The 24,683-nt window shown below is 47.2% G+C and overlaps 1 protein-coding gene across 1 annotated transcript in view; it reads right to left on the minus strand.

The window, feature by feature from the left end:
• PLEKHG3 (pleckstrin homology and RhoGEF domain containing G3) overlaps positions 1 to 24,683 on the minus strand; it is a 582,108-nt gene that overhangs the window by 102,964 nt on the left and 454,461 nt on the right. The window contains exons 5-7 of the mRNA XM_085626917.1: positions 24,320 to 24,389; positions 15,963 to 16,009; positions 8,021 to 8,171 (exon numbers count right to left, since the gene is read on the minus strand). Of these exons, the coding sequence (XP_085483043.1) occupies positions 8,021 to 8,171; positions 15,963 to 16,009; positions 24,320 to 24,389 (268 nt within the window). The remainder of the gene's footprint in view (positions 1 to 8,020; positions 8,172 to 15,962; positions 16,010 to 24,319; positions 24,390 to 24,683) is intronic.

The raw sequence follows: 24,683 nt of genomic DNA on the forward strand, positions 1-24,683 counted from the left end.
CCACAAATCTCAGTATGTCTTTCACCCGAGTATGGGCTTGTGGGGTGTTTTCTATTTGTATCTATGTCATCAAAGCCAGGGAGGCAGATCCTGATACAGTCCAACTGGCTAGATTTGGTAAGATGCGGGCTGATACTTTGTATCCATTGATGAGATACTTCTTGAAGCTACAAAGCAGAATGTTTGGCCGCACGCTCTTCCTTTTGTGCAAGAGTCACAGAAGAGAAGAAAATGGGACATGATATCCCTCACTGGCAAGTCTTTCTGAGCTGAAATCTCTGGCACAGAAGAACAAGTTACTTACCTTCGGTAACGATGTATCTGTAAGAAACATTAGTTAGTTAGATTCCTCACCTTAGAATATCCCCAGGCGTCAGACTGGATCCGGAAGATTTTTCGTCAGCAATACCCCTTGCGCGTCGCTAGGCGTCGTCTGCGGCTCCGCGTCTGTCGTCAGCGTCGTGCGCCGGAATGACGTCGGAGTACTTAGACGCCGCCCTCGCGCGCTGACGTCAGTTCTTGTACATAGCCTTCCGCGCCAGGAACGCAGAGCCATGCAAGATACCGACACTGGTGCCAAAAAATTCTAGGGCCCTGAAAGGGATAGCCTTAACCCTAGATGTCAGTTCGCAGAACGGGGAGGATGGGTGGGTCGGTGAGGAATCTAACTAACTAATGTTTCTTACAGATACATCGTTACCGAAGGTAAGTAACTTGTTCATCTGAAAGAAACACGTTAGTTAGATTCCTCACCTTAGAATAGATACCCAAGCAATACCATCCCCGGTGGTGGGTCTGCGAACCAAGATCACACCAGAAAGTCCTGGAGGACAGACGGCCAAAGAAGCCATCCCTCCGGACTTGGCTGTCAAGGCAATAATGCCTGGCAAACGTGTGTAGCGAAGCCCACGTTGCCGCCTGACAGATGTCCTGCAAAGGGACACCCCGTCCCAAAGCAGTAGTAGCCGCCGCGGCCCGAGTAGAATGGGCGCGCAGCCCAACAGGAGGGTCCTTTTTTGCCAAGGAATAACAAATTTTGATGCACAAAACGACCCACCGAGAGATGGTCCGTTTGTGCACAGCTTTCCCCTTCTTAGCACCCACGTATCCAACGAAAAGTTGGTCGTCCACCCGGAACTGCTTTGTGCGGTCCAGATAAAAGGAGAGCGCACGTTTTGGGTCCAGACGGTGGAGCCTCTCTTCCTCTTTGGAAGGAAAGAAGGTGGGCAAGGTGACAGACTGCCCAAGATGAAAGGGGGTCACCACTTTCGGAAGAAAGGAGGGACGAGGCCGAAGGACAACCTTGTCCAGATGAACAGAGAGAAAAGGAGGCTTTGATGATAAAGCCTGGAGCTCACTCACCCGTCTAGCCAAGGTGATGGCTACCAGAAAAGCAGTCTTAAGCGTCAGCAGACTAAGAGGACAATTATGAAGAGGCTCAAAGGGAGCACACATGAGAAATGTGAGAACAAGATTCAAGTCCCACTGAGGCATTACAAAAGGGACAGGAGGGAACGTGTGAGTAATGCCTTTTAGAAAGCGTGTAACAACAGGGGACTTGAAAAGAGAAGGCTGATCAGGAAGCCGCAAGAAGGCAGAGATGGCAGCAAGATAACCTTTCAAGGTGCCCAGGGCAGAGCCCTGCCGGGCCAAAAAAAGAAGAAAGAGGAGAACCTCAGAAAGAGGGGCGGAAAGGGGATCCACAGCCTTTGCTGTGCACCATGCCACAAATTTGTTCCACCGGCAGGCGTATACCGTCTTTGTGGAGGGACGCCTGGCTGCCAGAATGATATCACAGACTTCAGGAGGCAAGTCAAATGGCATCAACTGCCGCCGCTCAATCTCCACGCATGGAGGTGGAGGCTGGACAGGTTTGGGTGGAGGACCGTCCCCTGCTGCTGCGACAGAAGATCCTCCCGAAGGGGCAGACGTATCGGAGGATCGGTCAACATACTGAGTAGCTCGGGATACCAGTACCTTCGTGCCCAATCCGGAGCCACCAAGATGACTTGGGCCCGGTCGTGCCTGATCTTCTTCAGCACTCTGGGCAGAAGTGGTATAGGCGGAAAGGCGTACAACAGACCGCAACTCCACTCGTGACGAAAAGCGTCGCCGAGCGAGTGCCGCCTTGGAAATTCCAACGCGCAGAACTGCTGACATTGCGCGTTCTCTTCGGTGGCGAATAGATCTAACCAAGGCTCTCCCCACTGCTGAAAGAGACCTTGCGCCACTTCGGAGTTCAGACGCCATTCGTGATCCATCAGGCACCGGCGGCTGAGTTCGTCTGCTCTGGCGTTCAGAGAGCCCGCTAGATGTTGAACCACTAGGGTGACACCCTGGTGTTCCAGCCACGTCCAGAGGCGCAGAGCCTCCTGACAAAGGGTCCACGACCCCACCCCGCCCTGTTTGTTGCAATACCACATGGCGGTGGTGTTGTCCGTGAACACCTGCACGACACTTCCCCTGACAGAGGGAAGGAAGGCTTTCAGTGCAAGTCGGATCGCTCTCAACTCCAACAGGTTGATGTGGAGACGAGACTCCGCCGGAGACCAGAGGCCTCTGATCTCCGCCTCTCCCATATGGCCACCCCATCCTAGGAGGGACGCATCCGTCACTACGACATGCTCCGGTTGGGGAAGGGAGAGGCTCTTGCCCGTGACCCAATCGCGGTCCGTGAGCCACCACTGCAACTGCTGTGCAGTGCCCTCCGAGATTAAGACATGGTCGCACAGGTTGCCGTGATGCTGGGCCCACTGAAACTTCAGGTACCACTGCAGAGCCCGCATGCGCCGCCAGGCGTGATGCACTAGTAGGATGCAGGAGGCCATCAGCCCCAGAAGCCGCAACACTAGCCTGACCGAAACCCAGGATAGAGGCCGAAAGATGGGAATCAGGGCCTGAATATCCCGGACCCGCTGTTCCGGCAGATAGACCCGGAACTGCGCCGAATCGAGAACCGCTCCGATGAAGAGGAGCTTCTGAGAGGCACTCAGGTGTGACTTCGGCACGTTGATGGAAAACCCCAGCAAATGCAGGAGATCCGCCGTAGTCTGGAGGTGGGAGACGACTGCCTGGGGCGAGCCCGCCTTCAACAACCAGTCATCGAGATAGGGAAAGACTGGAACCCCTGATCTGCGCAGATGAGCTGCGACCACCGCCATCACTTTCGTGAACACCCGAGGGGCACTGGTAAGGCCGAAGGGGAGCACGGTAAACTGAAAGTGCTCCTGACCCACCGTGAACCACAGGTAACGCCGGTGGGCCGGCAGGACGGGGATGTGGAAATATGCGTCCTGCAAGTCCAACGCTACCATCCAGTCTCCAGGGTCTAGGGCAGCTAGAACCTGAGCCAAAGTTAACATCTTGAACCTTTCCTTCCGGAGGAAGGCATTGACGTTCCTGAGGTCCAAGATAGGGCGTAGGCCCCCTTAGCCCTTCTTGGGAACCAGAAAGTAGTGGGAATAACAACCACGACCTACTTCTGGGCTCGGAACGCGCTCGACGGCCCCCTTGGCCAAGAGGGCCGAAACTTCCTCGTGGAGAAGATTCAAATGATCCCCCGAGATACGGTGGTGCTGCGGTGGCATGGCTGGAGGGGTCGTCTCGAAGGGGAGGGAGTAGCCCCTTCGGACAATTTGCAGCACCCACCTGTCCGATGTGATGGACCGCCAGTGGAGCAGGTGATGGCGAACTCTGCCGCCCACTGGCGTGGAATGGGCCTGAAAGCTCGGACTAGGAAGGCTTTGAGGCGGATGCTGCCGGGGTAGATGTGGGCTGACCGCGTCGTCCTCCAGAACCGCCTCGGCGGAAACCACGTCTGCGCGCAGGTTGGTTCTGCGGCTGGTGGCTAGGCGGACGTGAGGAGGCACCCCTTCCTTCGCCACGAAAGGCGGAAGATTGCGACCGCGGGGCCGAGAGGCCCAAGGACTTGGCCGTAGCCCGGGAGTCCTTAAAGCGATTCAGCGCACTGTCCGCTTTCTCACCACAAATGCGAGTGCCATCAAAGGGCATGTCCATGAGAGTGCTCTGGACATCGCCCGAAAAGGACGTGGACCGCAGCCAGGCGTGACGTCTAAGCGCCACCGTGGTAGAAATCGCCCTACCCAGCGAGCCCGTAGTGTCAAGCCCACATCGGATAGCATGTCTCGCTGCATCCCTTCCATCGGCCAGAGCCTAGGTAAGTCGTGTCTGGACCTCCTCCGGACACAGGGGCAGCACGTCCTCCACCGTATCCCACAGAGAGTGGGAATAACGGTCCAAAAGACAGGCGGTGTTCAAGGACCGCAGGCCCAAACTAAGGGAGGAGAACAGCTTTTTGCCAAACTGTTCCAGTCTCTTGGAATCCCGGTCCGGCGGAGCGGTCGGGAAGGAGGATTGGGAGGCAGAAGCCTGGATAACCAGGCTCTCGGGGGTAGGGTGTTGGGACAGAAAACTGGGTACGCCCGGAGCAGGGCGGTGGCGCCTGGCGACGTTCCTGTCCACAGTAGGGACTGTGGAGGGCTTGGACCAGGTGCCCTGCAGAACGTCAATGAGGGCCTTATTGAATTGCAGCAGAGGCTCAGTGGAGCTTGCTGCAGACTGAAGCACCTCAGTGAGGACGTTAGTTCTCACAGCCACGGCAGGTAGCTCGAGCCCAAGGGCTGCGGCCGCCTTGCCCAGCACCACAGAGAAAGCAGCACCCTCCTCTGAAGCCACAGTCGGAGGAGAGATGAATCCAGTGTCTGGTGAGGTATCCAGACCACTGGCCTCCCCCAGTTCATCTGCCCAGTCCTGTGACAGCTGAGCCTGAACGGCCATAGGATCCTCGGACCCCTCCCATTCGCCCCCGTCATCCGATTCCTGGTAAACAGGAGGAAGGATCGGAGCCGGACGATAGACATAATGTGTCTCCAGCGGCGCCATACGCGGCGTCCATAGACGTCGTAACGGCGCCGGGTCCGGAGCGGGGCTGAACTGGGGCACGACGCCGAGCGGAGCCGGCGTCGGAGGTGGAACCGGTGTAGACGCCGGCGGAGGAGGCGTGACGAGGTCAACCGGCGTCGCCGGGGACAAGGCCCTCGGGCACTTGCGGCGACGGGGCCGGAGCCGCCGGCATGCAAGGTTGCCCAGTCGGGTCCGCGGGGCCCGAAGGCGCGCCAGCGGGCGTCGACGGCGGAGCCAGGTTCCTCATGGCCGAGAGGAAGGCACTGACTTCCGCCGGCGTCGCGTCAGTCCCAGGGACCGGCGGGTATGGGGACTTGCGCGGCGCCTGCGGCTCCGCTGAAGCCGCAGGGGTGGAACCACCCGGACCCTCGGCCGAGCCGCGCGACCGGCGAGGGGAGTCCGAAGAGCGGTGTCGCCTCTTGGACTTCTTGGAGTGCGACTTACCCGAAGACTTGGAGCCAGACAATCGATGATGACGTCGGCTGCGGCTCCGCGACCGATCCTTGGACCTCCTCCTGGACAGGGATCGAGAGGGGCGCGGAGCCGAGTGGCGAAGCTCGAGAAGCTTACGGGACCGCTCCCGTCTAGCCTTCGAGGTCAGGGCCTTGCAGTCCGAACACGACTCCGCGTCGTGGTTGAGGCCCAAACAGTAAAGGCACCGGTGGTGATGATCCGTAACCGACATCAAGCGGTTGCAGTCAGCACAGGCTTTAAAACCAGGCATCCTACCGGCACCGGAGTCGAGACAAGATCAAAAAGGATCAAAAAACGTAGTCAAAAAAGACTAAAAGGGGTAGCTCTCCCGGATCTGCGCTTACTGGCGCGGAAAAAAGAAGAACTGACGTCAGCGCGCGAGGGCGGCGTCTAAGTACTCCGACGACGTCATTCCGGCGCACGCCGCCGACGACGGACGCGGAGCCGCAGACGACGCCTAGCGACGCGCAAGGGGTATTGCTGACGAAAAATCTTCCGGATCCAGTCTGACGCCTGGGGATATTCCAAGGTGAGGAATCTAACTAACGTGTTTCTTTCAGATATAGAGAGGCATGCGTAGATCTCATCTCCAAAGATGATGATTGAAGACACAGACTATGACCGTGGTTTTCAAATAGCTAGGATACTGAAACACCAGCAAGACCATCTTGTGGTTTCTGTTTTGCAACATGCCCCAGAAGCACATTAATTTATTTTGAATCTGGGCGGAGAAAAAAGGCTTAATGCTTACTGGGTCAAACCGGCAATTTATCACTGATCAAATATTTGTCACTTCGGGGTAGCAGTACAGATGGGTGAAACCTTTCACCCAAAGGCAGAATTCGAGGCACCCTTTGAGACTTCAGTTTCAGTGTATAATGTATGCCACTTTGTGGCACAGTGCAGATGCTGGATGTTCTGTGTTGCCTGACTGGCCAGCACTCAGTTAAGGCCAAATGCCACATCACCTGAAACATTTCTGTCATTTTCTGTCCGTGACTGTTTTGACATTTCTGCAAAACAACTGCATGGTGAGGAGAGTGGCCGATTGTGGTATAATGTAATGTTCCGAAAATCTACCTGTCAGTCAGGTCTCATTCCACCCAAATTGCGTTCCACCTAGACTTTGTGTAGCTATCCCTTCCTATTCACAGTCATTGTGAAAAGGAAGGGAAAGGAATTTCTCTATCCTTTACAGCTTAAACGAGGAAATGAGAGAGCCTCTATTTGTTAATTTTGGAAAATAACAGCATCACATGGTAGGTCAGAAACACACCCAAATTTTCTCCAAGGCATATACCATTTCAATGACAATGGGAGTTTGCACCCAAGAAATGGGCCTAGCCTGCACAAAAGGGTACTGGTAAAACAAAGACTTATGGTGGTTTCAGATAGCCTTCCGACAAGGGAAACTAGTGCAGTTTTTATAAACGCCACGGCTATTACAAAATCTGAAACCAAATATTTTTTTTCACATGTGAAGGGGCCACAGTTTTTGTTGGGGAGGAGAAGGAATTAGTTTAAGAATTAACAAACAAATTTAAATACAACATTTTCAGCACCTCTAATTTTACTTCACAATGATCCACTCCTCTCCTCGATGGTTGTTATTATTTTGTAAATTTATCTTCAGGTGCTTGTGTGGCAAAAAAATATTCCACAGCTTTGGAAAACTAGATAGAAACCTAATGTGCATACGTGTTCAAATGACATAACAAGACTTGCATCGACAAGCATGTACACCAGATGAATTATTTTGAGAAATTTGTTTCCCCTTTGATACAAGCAAAATTAACATGGTGTGTAAAGTGCACACTTCTGTGTTTTTTTGTTCTGAGCTATGGGGTGTATGTATATTAGAATTAAAAAAATGGAATGCATATTAAGTATTTTTTTGTTTTAGTATATACTATTAATCTACATGTGCATTATATTCAACATTATCTTTTTTTAAATTTGGTTTTACTCTACACATATATTTTTTTTTTAATGGGTACCGTATTGTGTTACCTTATTTTGTTTCATGAAAGCGTGAAGTTAGCTAAAAAATAAATCAACCTGAACTGGGCCTTTCAGGCAGAAATATCCTGAAGATGCAAGCGCCAGAGGAACGAAAATCAAAGTAAAGAGGACAGAGTTCTTTTTAGGTCAAGCCTAGCAGACACATCCTTATTGTTTTTAAATTGTGTTTAGAGTTTTCTGAGCAAAAAGTATTTGATAAATAAACCCAACATTTATAAAGATTGAAAAACTTTACTTTATTGTGCAGTTTTGAAATACCATAAGATAGAAGTTTTCTTTTCCTCCAGTATTTTGAAATCTCTATCGATTACTTTTTTAAATACTACTTTACAGACAAACATTAGCAAAGCCAACACCTCGGCACTCGCATGACAAAGGTGAGACCTATCGGGGTTGCCAATGGTTGCTTATTCAATGAAGCTGACTGGGCCTTATTTCATACAGTGAGTAGTAAATATAAAGTACATTTATATTATGTTTTCTAAGATCCTCCATTTCACAGAAAGGGCATTCAAACACTGATGAAGTAGGTCTACATGGAAAACAGAAATATACAGTGAGAGACATCTATATAGGTCTTAAACGGGAGGTAGATATTTACCTGGAGAAGAAGATGATACTTGAGGATCCTTTGCACTGGCTTCAGAAGGTAGGAACCCAGCGGAAGGGAATGCGTCAACATCTCTTGTCTGTCACGGAAGAACTTGGCCAACCGGATGCTCCTCATACATTCCGTTAGAGCTGCAACAGAACTGGAAAGGAACAAGGTCAGATGAGAAGAAACTCAGTTAAGAACGACTAATAGCTTTGGGGGTCATTACGATGGCAGTGAAACTGCCACCAGCAGGCTGCCGGTTTCACTGCCATCGCCAATCACTTCTCCGCCCGCCATATAATGATGGCGGGCGGTGTGCTGGCGGACCCAGCCAGCCGATTGCCTGGCGGACCCACCCAGCCTGCATCCATAACTGGTGGTGGTGCCTAGCAGGCACCGCCCGCCAGATTAGGATGCGGCAATCTGCAAGCCTTTGAATGACAGTTTCTCCGCCATTCAAAGTTGGCGGAGATTGACTTTGGGGGCCCGTTGCAGGCCCCCTTGTGCAGGGGCACTTTCGTTTTGTGCTTGGGAGGCACCTATGGTGCCCCAATACATTTCCCTGCACCAGGTGGCAAGCACCGGGTGGTGCCTGCCACGTAATACAGGGAAAAACAGAACATGCACCTTTAACACTGGGGAAGGTGCTGCGGCCAGCAGCACCCCAGCAATGTTAAAACTGCATTTTGCAGCCGCATTGTAATTAGTAGTGTGGGACCGCCGCCATATAGGCGGGTGGTCCCTATCCCCGAGACGATGGCGGACGGACCCCCTTTATGTAGATACTGTATACAGGAGAACGAGTGAAGGCACCATGTACAGCCTGAATAAATGTGACAGAGGAAGGTGAATTTGAGGAGGGGTTTGAGTAGAACTGTGCAGAGTATGCAGAGTGGGAGGTAGAGGCAAATCAAGTCAAAATACCATTGTGACATCTGCATCAAGACAGCAACACGGACCCCCATACAGTCCAAGACATTAAAACAATATAATTCAGTACTAAAGCTCATCTTAAAGGACTAACTCCTGATTGCCATAGACCTCTCCTAATGATGAAAGGAGACCCCTGATAATGAGAGATAATCAGACTCAACAGAGCACTTGACTGGATAAGATCTGTCCCTCATGATGACCACATAACTGAAGTAGGAGAAGTGAGGGCACTTGGGTATGGATCACTGAAAGGGAAAGAAAGGTGCTCCAAACCCAGCGATGTAACCAAGCTACTTCCACAGCAAAATCATTAAAGGGACAGAGCAATGAATCACACTTAAGACCCATGTGAATTTTAAACCTACATACCAGAGGAAAGTGACATGGGAACAACAAAACTTTACGCAGTTTCTGGACATCCATTGTAAATAAATGTCAACCATTGCTGATAAAATGCCACCAATGGACATCAGACAGCCAAAGGGGCTGCCTAAAATGTATATAAAAAACAGTGCTCTCAGAAATGTACAGAAAAGCAATGTTTGTGGTACTAGAAGGGACATCGCTTACAGGTATATAAGCGGAATGAAGTCACAAAAACAAGCAGGCTGGAGAAAAATAGATAAATAAGGAGTGGCTCTGGAGAAGAAGACAAACAAGATTGAAAGAAACAAGGAGGAGGGAGGCGAGGACTTTGGCATATTAAAGGTGTCAATGCCAGGCTGAGAGAAGGCTGAGAACATTTGAAAAGCTGAGAACATTTGAAGAGCAGGGGCTGGTGGCATGTGTGTTTATAGACAATGCTGACTGATGGATAGCTTCTCATTTAAGGCTCATATGGCTTCTTTTTTACTGATTTTAACACTTTATCTGTATTTATTTTAAAAAAATGGAATAAAATGAAATGTAGTTATTTTTTAGTGTTTTTTAATGCTGTGGGTCATGGCTGCCAGGTCATTGCTGCACATATTGGCAGCATGTGAAGAAGAAGGGAGGAGAATTCCCAATGAAGGCCAGACAGACGTGCATACGCTAGTATCCTAATGCTAGCGTTTTCAGTACTATTACATTTTACGCACTATTTAGAAGACTAAAATCCTACAGACATTTAAGTGCCTGTACATCAATCAGTTAAGTAAATGTGAAAATATTATAGATTAAACTTTATTTTTCCAATGACTAATAAATATAAATGCGATTCTTAAGCAATATAATGAAGGGAACAACAACAAATAAGGGTATAAGACAAAAAAATTTCATACAAATGCATATCATAAAACCATAACCCTTACTGACAATTATGAGGTCACATTGGGACCAGGACTCTTTACCTAATCTGACAGAAAGGGGTCAGTGTATTGTGTTGGGTATGACGTAATTGCATGCGGATGAAGCGAGCCAGCTTAGTCGTGACCTGAAGTAGTTAACTAATTATGTACTCTTCATTGTGTACAATAGAATGAATTTAGGGAACACTTATTTATAGTTCATTTCCTGTTTGGAAGGTGATTCTATTAACACATGTTATTGAGTAGGGAATGGAAATATACTCTTTTACTCCACATATGGCACTACATCAGATGAGCGTGACTTATGGGACATTTTGTTCGGTTCGCTTCCAAAACTTTTTTTTCTGAGACAACGAAACCTACTCAATCCCCCCAGCCCCCCACTGTAAGAGAAATTCTCCGTTCTAACATCGTTTTGTATATTGGTGTATACATATTTTCACAGTTTAGATTATTTACTTTTACTTGTGCATTATTAACCATGTGAATATTATGGATCTACACGCAAATTCTCAAATATACACTGACATGATGCCTCTGCCTTTAATTTTGTTTTGATGTGACCTGTAAAGTGCATTTTCTTTGGCTTATGCTCTCTAGGCCTCAACCAGGCCTCAATGTCACCGTTCGAAATGGAGCTCACATTCACTGTTTATCACTTCTGCTGCACACAGTCAAGCAAAGTCATGTTTGTTACTTTGCAATCGACACTGTTCTCGAAGTGGGTGCAGTATTGCATCTTTCTTCAAGGTTCTTCAGCGTGCACGTGGGATTGCATGCATTCATTCATAGCGGTTCACTGTTTTTGCAACTAGATTGTTCTGACATCTTCGGATGACATTAGGTCAGAGGGGGCTGAACTAATATTCAGTAGTGGGTTAGTGCTTTCAGCCATTACCACTGTATGACGTTCAAGAACTCTGTGATATGATTTCCTGGCATTGCATTCTTTTGCTCACACCACGATGAAAATGCAGTTTTCCAATACTAGCACATACCGATCGTGCTGCTCATTGGGACTTGAAATATTCTTGATTTTTTGCCATTTACTCTGTAATATCCTATTACTAGGAGCCTTCATGGCAATGGCTTTATACATTTGCACTTGGATTATCCTGTGTAATAATTTGAAAATTATGAGAAATAGTTTTATCATTCTGAGAGGACCAGAAAGTAGTGGGAATACCAACCTCGTCCTACTTCTGCCACTGGCACCCTCTCGATACCCCTTTGGCCAAAAGGGTTTGCACTTCCTGTCGCAAAGTAGAAAAATGGTCCCCCGTCAGTCATTGGAGGGAATGGTGGAATCTGCTGAGGTGCGAAAAGGAATGGTAAGGCCCAACCCTTCTGAAAAATTAGCAGGACCTGCCTGTTGGAAGTTATGCCCTACTAAACCGCCAAGAACTGTTAACTCCTGCCTCCTACCAGTTGTCTCTGCAGCACTAAGGGTACGCTAAAGGAGCCTGGCAGGTAAGGGTGGTAGTGGACTGGTTGGCTTGGTGAGTTTGACTGAGGCAGCAGTGGGCACCATGACCGTGAAACTGCTGAGCACAATGCTGGGGTTGGCTTGGCTGACAGTATAAGGTACCTGTGCTGAAGCAATGAAAGGAACGATAGGGCTGATGTGGCTGATGGGTGGGGGCAGAAAGGTCCATGGAGAGTGCCGTAGCCCTGCTCACCTTGAACCGCTCGAGAGCAGAGTCGGTCTCGTTCTCAATAGCCAAGTCCCATCAAACAGCATGTCCACAAGGAACGACTGGACATTGCCTGACAAACCAGTGGACTGCAGCCAAGTGTGGAGGCAAATGGCAACATTGGTGCCAATGGCCCACCCACTGGAATCAGTGGTGGCCAAGCCACACCGAATTGTGAACCTGGCTGCATCATTGCCCTCCTGTATGGCGTGGGTGAGGACAAGATCAGAGATCATGAGGGACACCTGGGAGGTCTTGAGCCACTGAGTCTCAAAGAGCGTGAGAATAGCGCACCAGCAGGCAGCTGACATTAACAGACCTGAGCAGCAAACCGGTTGATGAAGACTCTCTTACCGAACGGCTCTACCTATTTCGACTCCCTATCGGGGGGGGGGGAGAGGGGGGAAAGTACAAAAGGTGTTGGGATTGGCTTTGCTTGCACATAACTACACCATCAAGCTTTCAGATGAGGGGTGTTGAGATAAATACTGGCTCGCCCAGAGCAGGGCAGGGGTGTCATGCAATCTGGCAGTTGCCAAGGGGGCCAGAGCAAGGTTTGGCCTAAGCCCTCAAAAAGGTGTCCATAAGGGCCTCACTAAATGGCAAAAGGGGCTCAGTACATGTCTGCCCCGGCTGAAGAACCTCCGTAAGTACTATGGTTTGACCTCCAATGTGAGGAGCTGGAGCTCAAGGACTTCAGTCAACCTACACATAACCATGGGGTACAAAGCACTCTCCTTATGGACTGGGCCAGGGGGTGAGCGGCAGTGTGGACTCAAGGGAAGTATCAAGGCAAGCAACGTTCTGCAGGTCACCCTACCAATTCTCCTCGCGGTAAGGTTGGCCGTTCTCATCACCCCTATCATAATTGTGATTTGAATCCATGTAGAACAAGGAATGCATGGTGTGCTGTTGTCGTTGTGGAGACAAGTAAAACAGAGGAAATAAGCCTCAACAGCAGCCAGGCATGTCTTCGATTAAGGTCGAACGGACACTCACTAGAAGTCTGAGAGAACAATTGGGGTCTTGTCTTCCAGAGAAGACTTAGTCTGCATCTGCGTTGATTTGCTGGGAACCGGTGTGTTCCAAGGAGCCGGAAGTGGAGTCAGTGGGCTCAGAGGGTCCAGCTGGTGCCAAGCGTAAACCTGCCAGCAAGTAACACAGGTTTAGAACCTCTTGGTTTCGTGGGACCAGTAGTGCGCCAGAGGATGTCAGCAAGGATCCAAAGAGTCGGAGCATGATCTTCGGATCCTTGTCTGGTGGTGCAGAAAGAAAAGAACTGACTTCAGCGCACAGGAGTGGTGGCTATATAGGCTCTGCGTGTCATTTCCGGATGGTACAGCATCAGTGTGTAACCTACTAGCGCACAGAGGTACTTCTGAAATGTTTCAAGATCCAGTCTGACGCCTGGGGAATATTCAAAAGGTGAGGAACCTGCAGCTAGAAGTCACAATAAGAAATCTACTTTATTATTATAATTATAGACGGTGTAATGAATATGTTGCTGATACAATTATGTTCATAAATGTTGCATAGAATAATTATCATTCAGATGAAGTGTGTTGCAATTGAGAACATTTTAAGAGTTTAACACAATGAAAACAGCTGAATCGACTCGAGATTCCCCTCAGGAGGCACAGGCTTAAAGGCTCTTTTAGACGAACAGAAGTGTAAGGAGGGACAGACTGAAAACGTGCAAATATATAATAAATGAAAGTCAGGTAAAGGAGATGGACAGGCAGCAGGTATGGGCACACATCGGCTTATAAAATAAATAATCCTCCTTGGCTAATGCTCGCTTTATATAAAATCTAGAATACATAGTTGAGTATGCAGTTTTTTACTGGCAGTATATAATAGGAGTTTATATTGCAATCACTGGTGGACCCAACAAGATGTACCACAGTGTGTTAGTGAAGGGGAAACTAGCACACAGGGATCTTTTATTAGCTCAATCAGAATACAGACTTAGTGGATGGGGTGGTACTCTGGTTGGGTGAGGGTGTAAGGTCAGGTCATCAGATTAGGATAAAGCATGAAAGAATATATTTCAATCTGTAAAATACTACAGAAGTGTGATGTTGATAAAATATGGAGAAGCGTCATTTTTATTTTCTCTTAAAAAAGTGATGGTTTTGATAACTTTCAATTTTACAGACATGAATAATGCATATAGTCTCCTTCCCTCCCACACACCCCCTCCATCTGTAATGCATTGTTCTTTAGTTCTCTGTGGAAAACAGAACGCCCTTGTATTTAAACTTCCGGTGGGAGGGCTTTTCCACAGCTCCTTTGCTAACAAGTAAACAAAGGAGGAGCTCAAACGAAAATAAATCAGCCCCACCCCCAGCCAGGCTGCCGCAAGCAGCGGCTTGAAAGTGCTTTGACACTAATTGGAAGAGGCTGCCAGTGAGCAGGCACGTTAGTGCTGTGACTGGGCTGGACCATGAGGTTTTATTTGTTGAAATCATGTACAGAATATGCTCTTATAGCATCACAACTTTGTGTAAACGAAAAAGAGGCTTCTGCATGTAGAGCTGGTCTAATCTATTCACTGTGTGATCTGTAGCTGCAAGTTAGTTTGCAATGGAAAGGCCGAGGTAATAGTTTTCATTAGAATATCAAGCACTGTTCTGCCCCATTCTAGAAATAAAATAGAAGGAATTCATTGCAAATACACTTGTGGAGTGAGGCTTTGCGGCAGTAACACTGGCTGCGCCAGGGGACACTGTGGGCCATGCAATGGCTGGAGTGTATGTTATGTCTAGTATTAAGGCTCTGGGGTGGCTTAGATCCTTTCTGGTATGAACAACCCAGCAAGTCAAGCTTGGGAGTTTTCTGTCCTCAGTTGTGCCTTTGACGTCTAGGGTTCTGCAGTTGTGCCGTTGAATTTTTGGGTTTCACAAGCTTCAGCTCTGCCCTCTCCTTTCGATCTGTTATTTGCTCTCCTTCGCTCCGATGATCTCTAACCTTGGTCTGCAATTTCAACTGTGCGCAGAGATCCTGACGGACCGCCCTTAAGATTCAGCAACAGTGGCAAGTTGGTTGTGTGAGGTACAGAATAGGTGTGTGACAACTACTTGTTACTAAATTCTGACAAACTTAAAAGTTTGCCTTTGGGCTGCTCTCATCCGTCTGCCATTCCCTTTTTGGGTGGGGGTAGGGATGATGGGAAACGTTGACAAGTGTATGGCAGCATATATGAACAACCCAGGTCAACTGCAGAAAACGTTGGAAGGGCTTCACAGCCGGGCCCCAAGGATTATCTGTGTGACAAATACACCTGAGCATGTGTCAGATGGGACAGGGTTGTGCACCGCTGAGACTCGGTCACTGCCCGCTCAGCTTGTCTTTCCTAAAACGATACATGGAATGAATACTCCTCTGTAGGCAAGGAAATGCAAGTGGAAATTGGTGGACCACATCAGACACAAATTAGAACATTTAAACAGGAACGAACATTACATTCTCATAATCTCGTGCTAAAATCTGAAACGGTGTCCAGAGACAAGCACATGATGAAAGAATCTGCACTGGAAAAGAGGACCATTCACCGAGCAGAACAAACATCTGCATGAGGGCCATGATTACAGAGTGCACTCCTGCTGTCGTTTTACATTCCTTCATTCTTTGCATAAACCTTAATAATGCAATCTGCCAGACAGAATCAAAAAGTTTGAATCCTTAAAAGGCGTCATGGAAATGTTCTTGACACTAAGGTTTATGAACATACGGATCTATATCACAGATACAAATCCGATGAAAGTCTAATAAAAATGTGACAAATTGAAGACTAACATTTCCCTACGAAAATACATGCCAGAACGTGCACACAACATTTAAACAGTTAATAAAAATCATAAACATGTCCAGTACATTAGGGCTTTCCCGTGTGCCTGCCTGCGCCTCCTTCACTCCTGTTGAAACAGGTTAGTATCATCCACACCCTTCCTCTCGTTTGTTTTTGGTGTGGAGTATTTTCTTTAACTTCTTTGCAATAGCATTTATTAGTCACTTTAATGTCTTACTTACTTTGGATAGTTGGTGCAGTACTGGGTGTAAATATCGAAGTATTGGCTCTGCAAGCAAAGAGAAAAAAAAGATTTTAATAACACGGTCTGAAAATGCAGTCTGTATTAAAGAACCTGGGGCTCTAGCTGCGAAGCGAAATAACCTGCATGACACAAAACCTTTTTTGTACACATCCTATAGTCACGTGGAACCACTACAATTGCTGTGAACACTCTTAAAAAATCCCCTTTGGTTCTAGGTGCAGCAGTGGTCATCTCTTAACTCTGGAGTTTAATCAAGAATCAGATCTTTATGCCATTCACATCAGGGGCGGCTGGTGACATTTTAAAGTGGTAGGGCGTAAGATGATTGGTATACTTCACCGTTGCGAGCGAGCGCAGCGAGCGTGCCCGAACCCCTATAAGGAGGGTTCGGGCGGGTTCTCCCCCCGAGAAAATTTTGAAAAAAGAGAAGAGAAATGGTGCATTTTCAAGCAAATTTGAGAAAGCAGGAAGGTTAATAAAGCAATTGTGAAAGTGCAGGTATAACATTAATAAAGAGATGTCATATAACATAGGTAGCTGCTTATTCAGTGTACAACCACAGAGCTTCATAACAGACTTCGAGATACAATGCATTTCTGAGTACCTCACTCACAGATGTTTTTTATTTAACAAATAAACTGGTTGCAAAGTAGCAGCATTCAAAATTGTTTACTTTTAGTAAATGAAATCAGCACGTCTCTCTCTAAGAGCAGCAAACTTTTCAATAACTTTTGTGTTAAAGTCCGAGATTTTCTGAACTAGCTTGCTCTCTACAGAGAGCATTGCCAAAGCATTGAGTCTTTCCTCAAGCATGGTGTTTCTCAGGAATGTCTTAATCCTCTTTAAGGCTGAAAAACATCGTTCTGCCTCGACTGTTGTCATAGGAGTGGTTATGACAATTTTAAGTAAAGCCACTGTCTCTCCAAGTGACTTTTCCATATTAAGTTTATGAATTAAAGCCAGCAAAGACAAGGCACTGAAAGGTGATAAAAAAACACGTGAATTTGCATTTCAAATGTCCGATCCTGCTGCAGCACACTTACAAAGCCCACACATGACAGTAACCCGATTCAAGGCCCCATTCTCCCGATTTTTTTTTTTTTACAATCTCCCACTTTGCTCTTCTGAAATGTTGGCATGTACGTTTCAATCAAATGTCCGATCCTGCAGCAGGTTTTATGACAAACAGCAGAGTAAAAATCTTACAGTCAGCAGAAAAGGACAAAAAAGTTTCATAAACTCAGCAAAGCACAATACAGAATAAAACTCCACCACATCCAACACCACAGCCGAGCCACCCCCATCCATTGAGCACTGAAGCCTGCGCTGCTGATACTTACTTGGGCGCTTAACACTGGGCCTTGGCTAAAGTTATTTCTAGATTGGACCACAGAAATGATGCGACTCTGTCGCTTTTAACAGACTTGACACACTCTCAAACACTTAATGCATCATTTTCTGCAGTTCTAAAGGCTCACGTTAATTTTATTTTTTGCATATTTATATAGCGCGAACTCGACCCGAAGGTATTGGAGCGCTTTACATAATTAGCACCTATTTACATTGCACATTCAGGCATGGGGAGATTAAGTGATTTGCCCAGAATCACAGGACGCGACCCCGAGGTTTCCAGCACCAAAGTCGGCAGTCTAGTTGACGGACCACATCCTCTCCCAACTGAAGAAAGTGCCACCTTTTAAGTCCTGCACAGGAAAACATAACACCCTAGGATCGTGGTGGTAATACAGTGAGTGCTTCTGTGTCCAGTTGGGGTGGTATGTAGATGCATAGGATATTATCATGTTTCCCCTCTACCGATCCCTCAATTCCCACATAGTCACCATGTGACTCCTGGAAGGTTCACATCCCCACGAGCCGGACATGTTTGTGAAGGGGTATGTACAACCCCCCTAGATCCCCTAGTGAAACCAGTGTGAAAGACCTGGTCATAGCCAAATCTATGTAGGAAGTGGCAGTTGGAGACTAGTAGGTGGGTGCCCTACATTAGCAGTACTTCTGGTGTGAATCATTTGGCAAAGCTAGGGACTGCCATGAGTTTGATGTGGTCAAAGAGGCCGTTAATATTTCAAGACATGACTTGAAAGTCAGCCAGGGCTGGTGGTCCTACGCGAGGCAATATTTGAAAATCAAGAGACTCTCAATCACAGTTGTTGTAACTGACTTTTGGGGAGCGTGGGGTGAACCACGCGTGAGCAGCAGGAGTGTAGAGGGCTGGTGAGACGGGGGCTCGTGGAGGTGGGCTCGCGCAGCCCAGAACACAAGGGATGATGGCGAAGAACATTTACAAAGTGTGACAATATTTCTTGGTAATAGTATTCTGTATTTGAGGGTGTCAGTAGGTACTGCATATCCCAGGTGGCGGCAGATTCCAGCGCACTCTGAATACATCCCCTAGGACTCCCTCCCTCTGTGGCAGTCCTGCAGTCAGTCACCCACTCCTGACCGCAGCCTTCCCCGCCCCAAGTACACGCTCTGACCTTATCCTACGTCTACCGCTGCCCCCACCCTCCTTTCCCGTAGAAGAGGCACGGCTCGCTTGTCGACCCAGGATCGTCACATCCAGGCATGCGGCCGGCTCTCATCCGGTTTCACAGCCGCTAAAAGCCTCAATTAACCGCGCATTAATTATTCAGTACGTGGAAGGCGCGAGCCGCTGGCTGAGGTCTGGTTACAGTTTACACCTCTGCTTCTGGGGGAACAGTAGAGACACTAGTACTACTAGTACTAGTATGATCCGGAGAGGATGCAGACAGTGTAGGCACTCCACAGACTCCTTGGACACCGATCACAGCCTCCCCCAAAAGACAGGGTCCCTGTGCAGCGCCCCTGGGGCCTTACATTGACCAGAAAAGTCCCATTGGTAGCTGAAGTAAAGTAAAACACCATCGCATTACAAATGCTGGGGAAACCACATCGAAAACGACAGTACTCACCAAGTCAGGGCCCAGGGGGACAACAGTAGAGACTCAGCACTGCAGTGTAGTACTACACAACAGAAAAAATTGTCACCACCACCACCACCACGAGTCGGTCGGTCGGAGTCAACCCACGAGGTGTGTACGCAGAGGCAGTGGCACCACCGCGTGCGTGATGACGTGACAGATTGCATTGAGTGCGCAGCGTACCTCATGGCCAATCACTGTCACTGTGTTCAGACTAAGCCACAGTGATTGGCCATAGTTGCGCGGCACCCAATCCAGTTACTCCTAGGCTGCCGAGACAGTCTCAGGCTCTCTCAGCCAATCCAGAGACGCTGCATTAGCAGCGCCTGCCCTGGATTGGCGAAAGAGCACGGATAGGGCTCGCCCGGAGGGGCTGCTGCAGAGGCAACCCTCAGCCTCTCGGCCCCCTCCTCTCACTTAGTAGTACACATGGCTACAGTGCGGCGAATGCGCATGCTCGTGCTTGTCGTGAGACAAACTCGAGCATGCGCAGATAAATTGCGAGCCGCCCGCTGCCGCTGTCAATCAACTCACTGTGTCACTGTCAGTGCTCGCCTCGCCCCCCGGCCCCACCCCCTTCATTGTCCGACGCTCGCATTCATTGCCTTGCAATAATAATATATTATTGCATTGCTGGTCTCAGTCTGCGACTCTGCGTGCGTTCGCGGTAAGTGGGGCTCCGCCCCTGCGCCCCAATGGACGCACCGCCACTGATTCACATGCTCCACAATGAACTTGGCCAGTCGAGCAGGGAGCCTTTGATCTTCTAGTAAGGTTTGGTGATGTGGAGAACGCCAAGAGTATTTCTTAGTAGGGCGACTGTTGTTCCCTAAACATTTACTTATGGATTTGGGAGTCGGTGGATGTGCATAGTGCAAAGCACCGATGAAACCCTCCCCAGTACGGAGACGAGAAGGCTGTTCCTTTGTTTCTCAGTGCAAAGCCTATATATATATATATATATATATATATATATATATATATATATATATATTCACTGAAAAAACCATAGGTTTCACACATGTTATAGTTAGCGGAAATTTTACTGATAAAAAACCAATGAAATTCCCCCGTTATAGTTAGTGCAGGCAACTATAACTCACGCGACCGCAATCCTCTGCTGATGCTAATACTGTATTTAGACACTTATTTGCCCATGTCTTCTTCCATACATTTTTAGCTATACATATATTACAAATATTTTTTTTTCATAAAGACACATATGTCATCAGCAGAAGATTGCGGTCGCGTGAGTTATAGTTGCCTGCACTAACTATAACGGGGGAATTTCATTGGTTTTTTATCAGTAAAATTTCCGCTAACTATAACATGTGTGAAACCTATGGTTTTTTCAGTGAATTTGCAAGGTTTTTTAAATGCTAATTCCTAACTATAACGTGTGTGAAACCTATGGTTTTTTCAGTGAATTTGTACGGTTTTTTAAATGCTAAGTTACTTTACGCCATTCGTGGCGTGCGCGCCCACTTAACGCAGCCCCCGCTTGACGAATCCCCCCGAGACTTTCAGGGTAGGAGCGGAGCGTAGCGCCCCACCTATTTTGAAAAATTCGCGAGGATTCGTCGACCGGCGCCAAAGTTATTCAAAATAGAATGTTGCGGATTTCCTATGGAAACGTGGTCCTAACTATAACTACCTACTGGCGACCGCCAGTAGGTAATATATATATACATATATATACATATACATATATATACATATATATATATATATATATTTAGACCTCATTACAATGGCCATTCCATGAAGGCATGACACTAGGGGGAATGAGAAGCAAGAGATTAAGTATGAGTGGCAAGCAAGAGATTAAGGCTGCCCTCAGATTCCCAATCCATACAAATTCTATCTAACGTCAGGGTCCGCCCTCCTCCCGAGATCTTATGGAGCCATAAAAGATAAGTGGGCAGTACAAACAGGGAAATTCCTATTTATGGTTTGCACATAAATGCATGTTTCTGACATGTGATGTTTTTGCACCATTATGTTGCATGGTAAATTGATGAATTACCATTGATAACAAGGGATTATAGAAAATAAGGGTCCTGAAGAAAGCCCTATGACCCAGATGGGCAGTGAGTAAGGCTGAAACATGTAGTCCTGTTACGTTTGGGTCATAATCTACCCGAACAACGTCACATTTTTAAACCTGTTTTTAATCTTGCCAAAGGTGCTCACAATAAAAGAATAGATTAGAGGAATCTGCAGGCAATTTTAACTGTAGATCCCTTTAGAACAAGTGCTCTGCTTCCAAAGTGCGCTGAGCCCACTCACTCTCAGGTGAGGATCAGATGATTAAGCATGCCACGGGTGGAACCTGTGGATAAGGATCCTTATAAATAATCAAAACGATTCCTAGGGTGCCACATTTAACCACCCTCCAGGAGACTTATAAGGTAGGATAAGCCGCTCATTTTGATTGAATTCCTTGAAGGCGTCCATCACATGCGTGACTGACTGTATCACACAATTACCATGCTGGTTCAACACTCCCAACTTAGACGAGTCTGAAATATTCACAAAGTGAATGAAAAGGGTGCTGAAACCTTCTCAGCTCTTTGAATAATCCAGTCACGCGCAATAAATTATACAAACAACTAACACTCATTCCTGGGATACCCCCTGGTTCATCAAATTAAGGTTATGGTTAAGGTGTTATGGCCCAGATGAGCTAAACCATTTTGCAGTCGCAAATCCTGTGATTTGCAAAATCACAGGGTTTTGCAAACCGCAAAATGGTGTTTAGCCATGTACTAAACCCCTTTTGCAAGTCGGAAACACCTTTCCAACTTGCCATGGGGGTTTTGCAAATCATTCTGATTGCAAACAGAAGGGGCGCGAAAGGGAAGTCTAACTAATTGCAATTTGCAATGACCTGTATTAATGGTTTGTGACTGCAACAACGGTCAAAAACTATTAGAACATTATCGACTCCTTAAAGGGGGAGTTAACAGATTTACAAAGGGGGAGCTACAACTGTGGAGCAGTTTCCCCTTTGGGAATCATGATATTAGGAGGTAGTTATTTCTATTTATTTGAAACAATTTTTTAAAGAATAAATGTGCCCATGAGGTGTCGCTGTGCGGTACAAACAATATAAAATGCAAAATATACTTATTTACCCTAACCACCGCCATCACACGTTAGTGGAACAGAAAGCAATACCAACAGCAGATCTTTAAACAATCGCTTTATCAAAAGGTTCCAGCAGAAAACAACAGAACGTAGCTTCAGTTCTGTGTTAACAGAACATGATATCAACTCAATGTTAATAGAACATAGTACCAGCTAAACTGGCTACTTGGCAGGCCGGCCAAATAACAAGGTCACTGCTGTGAGTAGCCTACTGGCCTCATTTGGCAACCTCAGCTTGGCAGATGTTGAAGTTGGTAACTGCTTATAAGTGGCATGGCAGTCTGAGATGAGAAGACGAAGCAGTACCAGTCCTGAAATCTGCCTTTGTAGATTTCTAAGGGACGTTACTTGGATTTTCCATTTTCCCTGCTGAAGTTTCTCATCCACCTGGCAGACGCATTCGCTTTATACAGGTCCAGGATGATCTTAATTAATGGAGACAAGAGCTCAAGTTTGACAGATGGCTCCTGGGGTCACAGTAAAACACATATGACATTTTCGAACAGGACAGGTTTCGTGCCTGGATTTCCAATATTGTCAATCTTTTTCATGTGGCCCCTTTTGTTAGACTATTATTTATGCATAGGCGCCTATTTTATGTATTTATGCATTACACTGCCCATTTGGTAAGCATTATAACATTATAGCCCACTGCTTGAAGCTACACTGGCCGTTAAAGGACCTGGATCCGAATTATAGAGGGGGGGTCTTCATCAACTGAGAGGGTTTACGAATTGTCAGAGCCCGATGCATGAGAGCTAGAAGGCTAATACAGCCTCCCAACCACTGGGAGTAGAATGTTATTTTAAAAAAATTTAGAAACAGAAAGACAAAAACTGGAATGTTGGAACAGAAGGCCTATACCAACCATTATTGGCCCGAGCCACTCCACCGTCTTCAAAGGAGCACTCAATATTTCAATCTTCTAAAACTGCCTTTTAGCACACTGCTGCGGGCGAAACAGGTTGTTAAAAGCTCTGAACCAGTAAGATGGCCTGGGGCGAAGCCAAAGACCCTATTCCACCCCAGTCACCAACAACCTGGGAGTGATCACCTCCTTGGATAATATTGCTACAGACTACGGTCTCGTACACTTTACTACCACAGCCCTATTCAAATACAGGTGCTACTCCTCCCTCCACTCCAAATGCAGATCAGGTCTATTCAGCCTAGTGCTCTTGGAGCCACTGCACCTCCCCAGGCCCGGTCACTCAAAAGCCAGACAGTCAATCCACAACCAGGCAGAGGCACACAGGATGGTTGAACAAGAAAATAGCCACTTTCTAAAAAGTGGTATTTTAAAACACACAATTTAAGAACCATCTTTACTAAAAGATGTGTTATTCAATCCTGAGTTCAGGGATACTATACTCAATTTTTCTATCTTATCTATGATATGCTTGAAAAACGTTACAAAGCATTCCCCATTCTGTCCTATGGGGCCAGATAGCCTTTCAATAGTGAAACACGAAATTGGCAGTATTTCACTATCAGGACATGTTACACACACCAGTACATGTCCTGCCTTTCACATACACTGCACCCTGCCCGTGGGAGGTACCTTGGGCCTACCATAGGGGTGTCCTATATGTAAGAAAAGGGAAGGGTAGGGCCTGGCAAGTGCGAGCACTTGCCAAGTCGACATGGCAGTTAAACTGCACACAGGCACCGTTGTGGCTGGCCTGAGACCTCTTTTCCGGGCTACTCACGTGGGTGGCACAATCAGTGCTGCAGACCCACTAGTAGCATTTGATTTACAGGCCCTGGCACACTCAGTGCACTTTACTGGGGACCTACTGGTAAAACAAATATGCCAATCAGAGAGAACCATTTACAATGTCAATTTACACAGGGAGCATATGCACTTAAGCGCTAATCAGCAGTGGTAAAGTACCCAGAGTCCTATAGCCAAAAACAGGTCAGGAAAAAATAGGAGGAAGTAACAAAAAGTTTGGGGATACCCTGCAAAAAGGGCAATTTCTAACAGCGTCTTTTATTTTTTATTATATTAGGCTGGCAAGCAAGAGAAAGTGATTGGAGGCAAGACCTAAAAACGCCGTGCAACTGTGATTTTAACCATAATTGTCTGAAAATCCTTTAAGCACAGCAGGACTGGGTTGTGGCATCCTATGGCCCTGCTCGGTCATACCAGTTCCATGGTACTGACTTGGTTCCACAAGCGCCGCTCGGTCAATAACGTGAAAGATTTCGGAGCACTTACCTTTTCAACAAAGCAGCTGGCCACAGCAACGGGATCATTGTCGCAGCTGTCAAGGTCCTGCAAAAGTTCACTTGGAGAAGAGAAAAAAAACCACTTTACAACACAGCTCTTCCTTTCAATGTGCACTAAATGTGTTTTATACAGGAAGTGTTTTTTAAACATACTTCTCAACCTGCTATGGCAAGATGATCCAATCCAATGATTCTGAAATCCCAAAAAGGAATCTTTGGTTGAGGGGCTCAACCTACTGCAAAGTCAGGAGGACTTTTTTACAACAAGGTTAGAGGTATGTTTTGGCATAACTCTTCGAATCACAGCAAAACAAACTTGCATTAGATGAAATAACAACACATGCTTCCGCCAA

This window comes from Triturus cristatus, chromosome 9 (assembly GCF_964204655.1).
Source record: "Triturus cristatus chromosome 9, aTriCri1.1, whole genome shotgun sequence".
Classification (NCBI taxonomy): domain Eukaryota; kingdom Metazoa; phylum Chordata; class Amphibia; order Caudata; family Salamandridae; genus Triturus; species Triturus cristatus.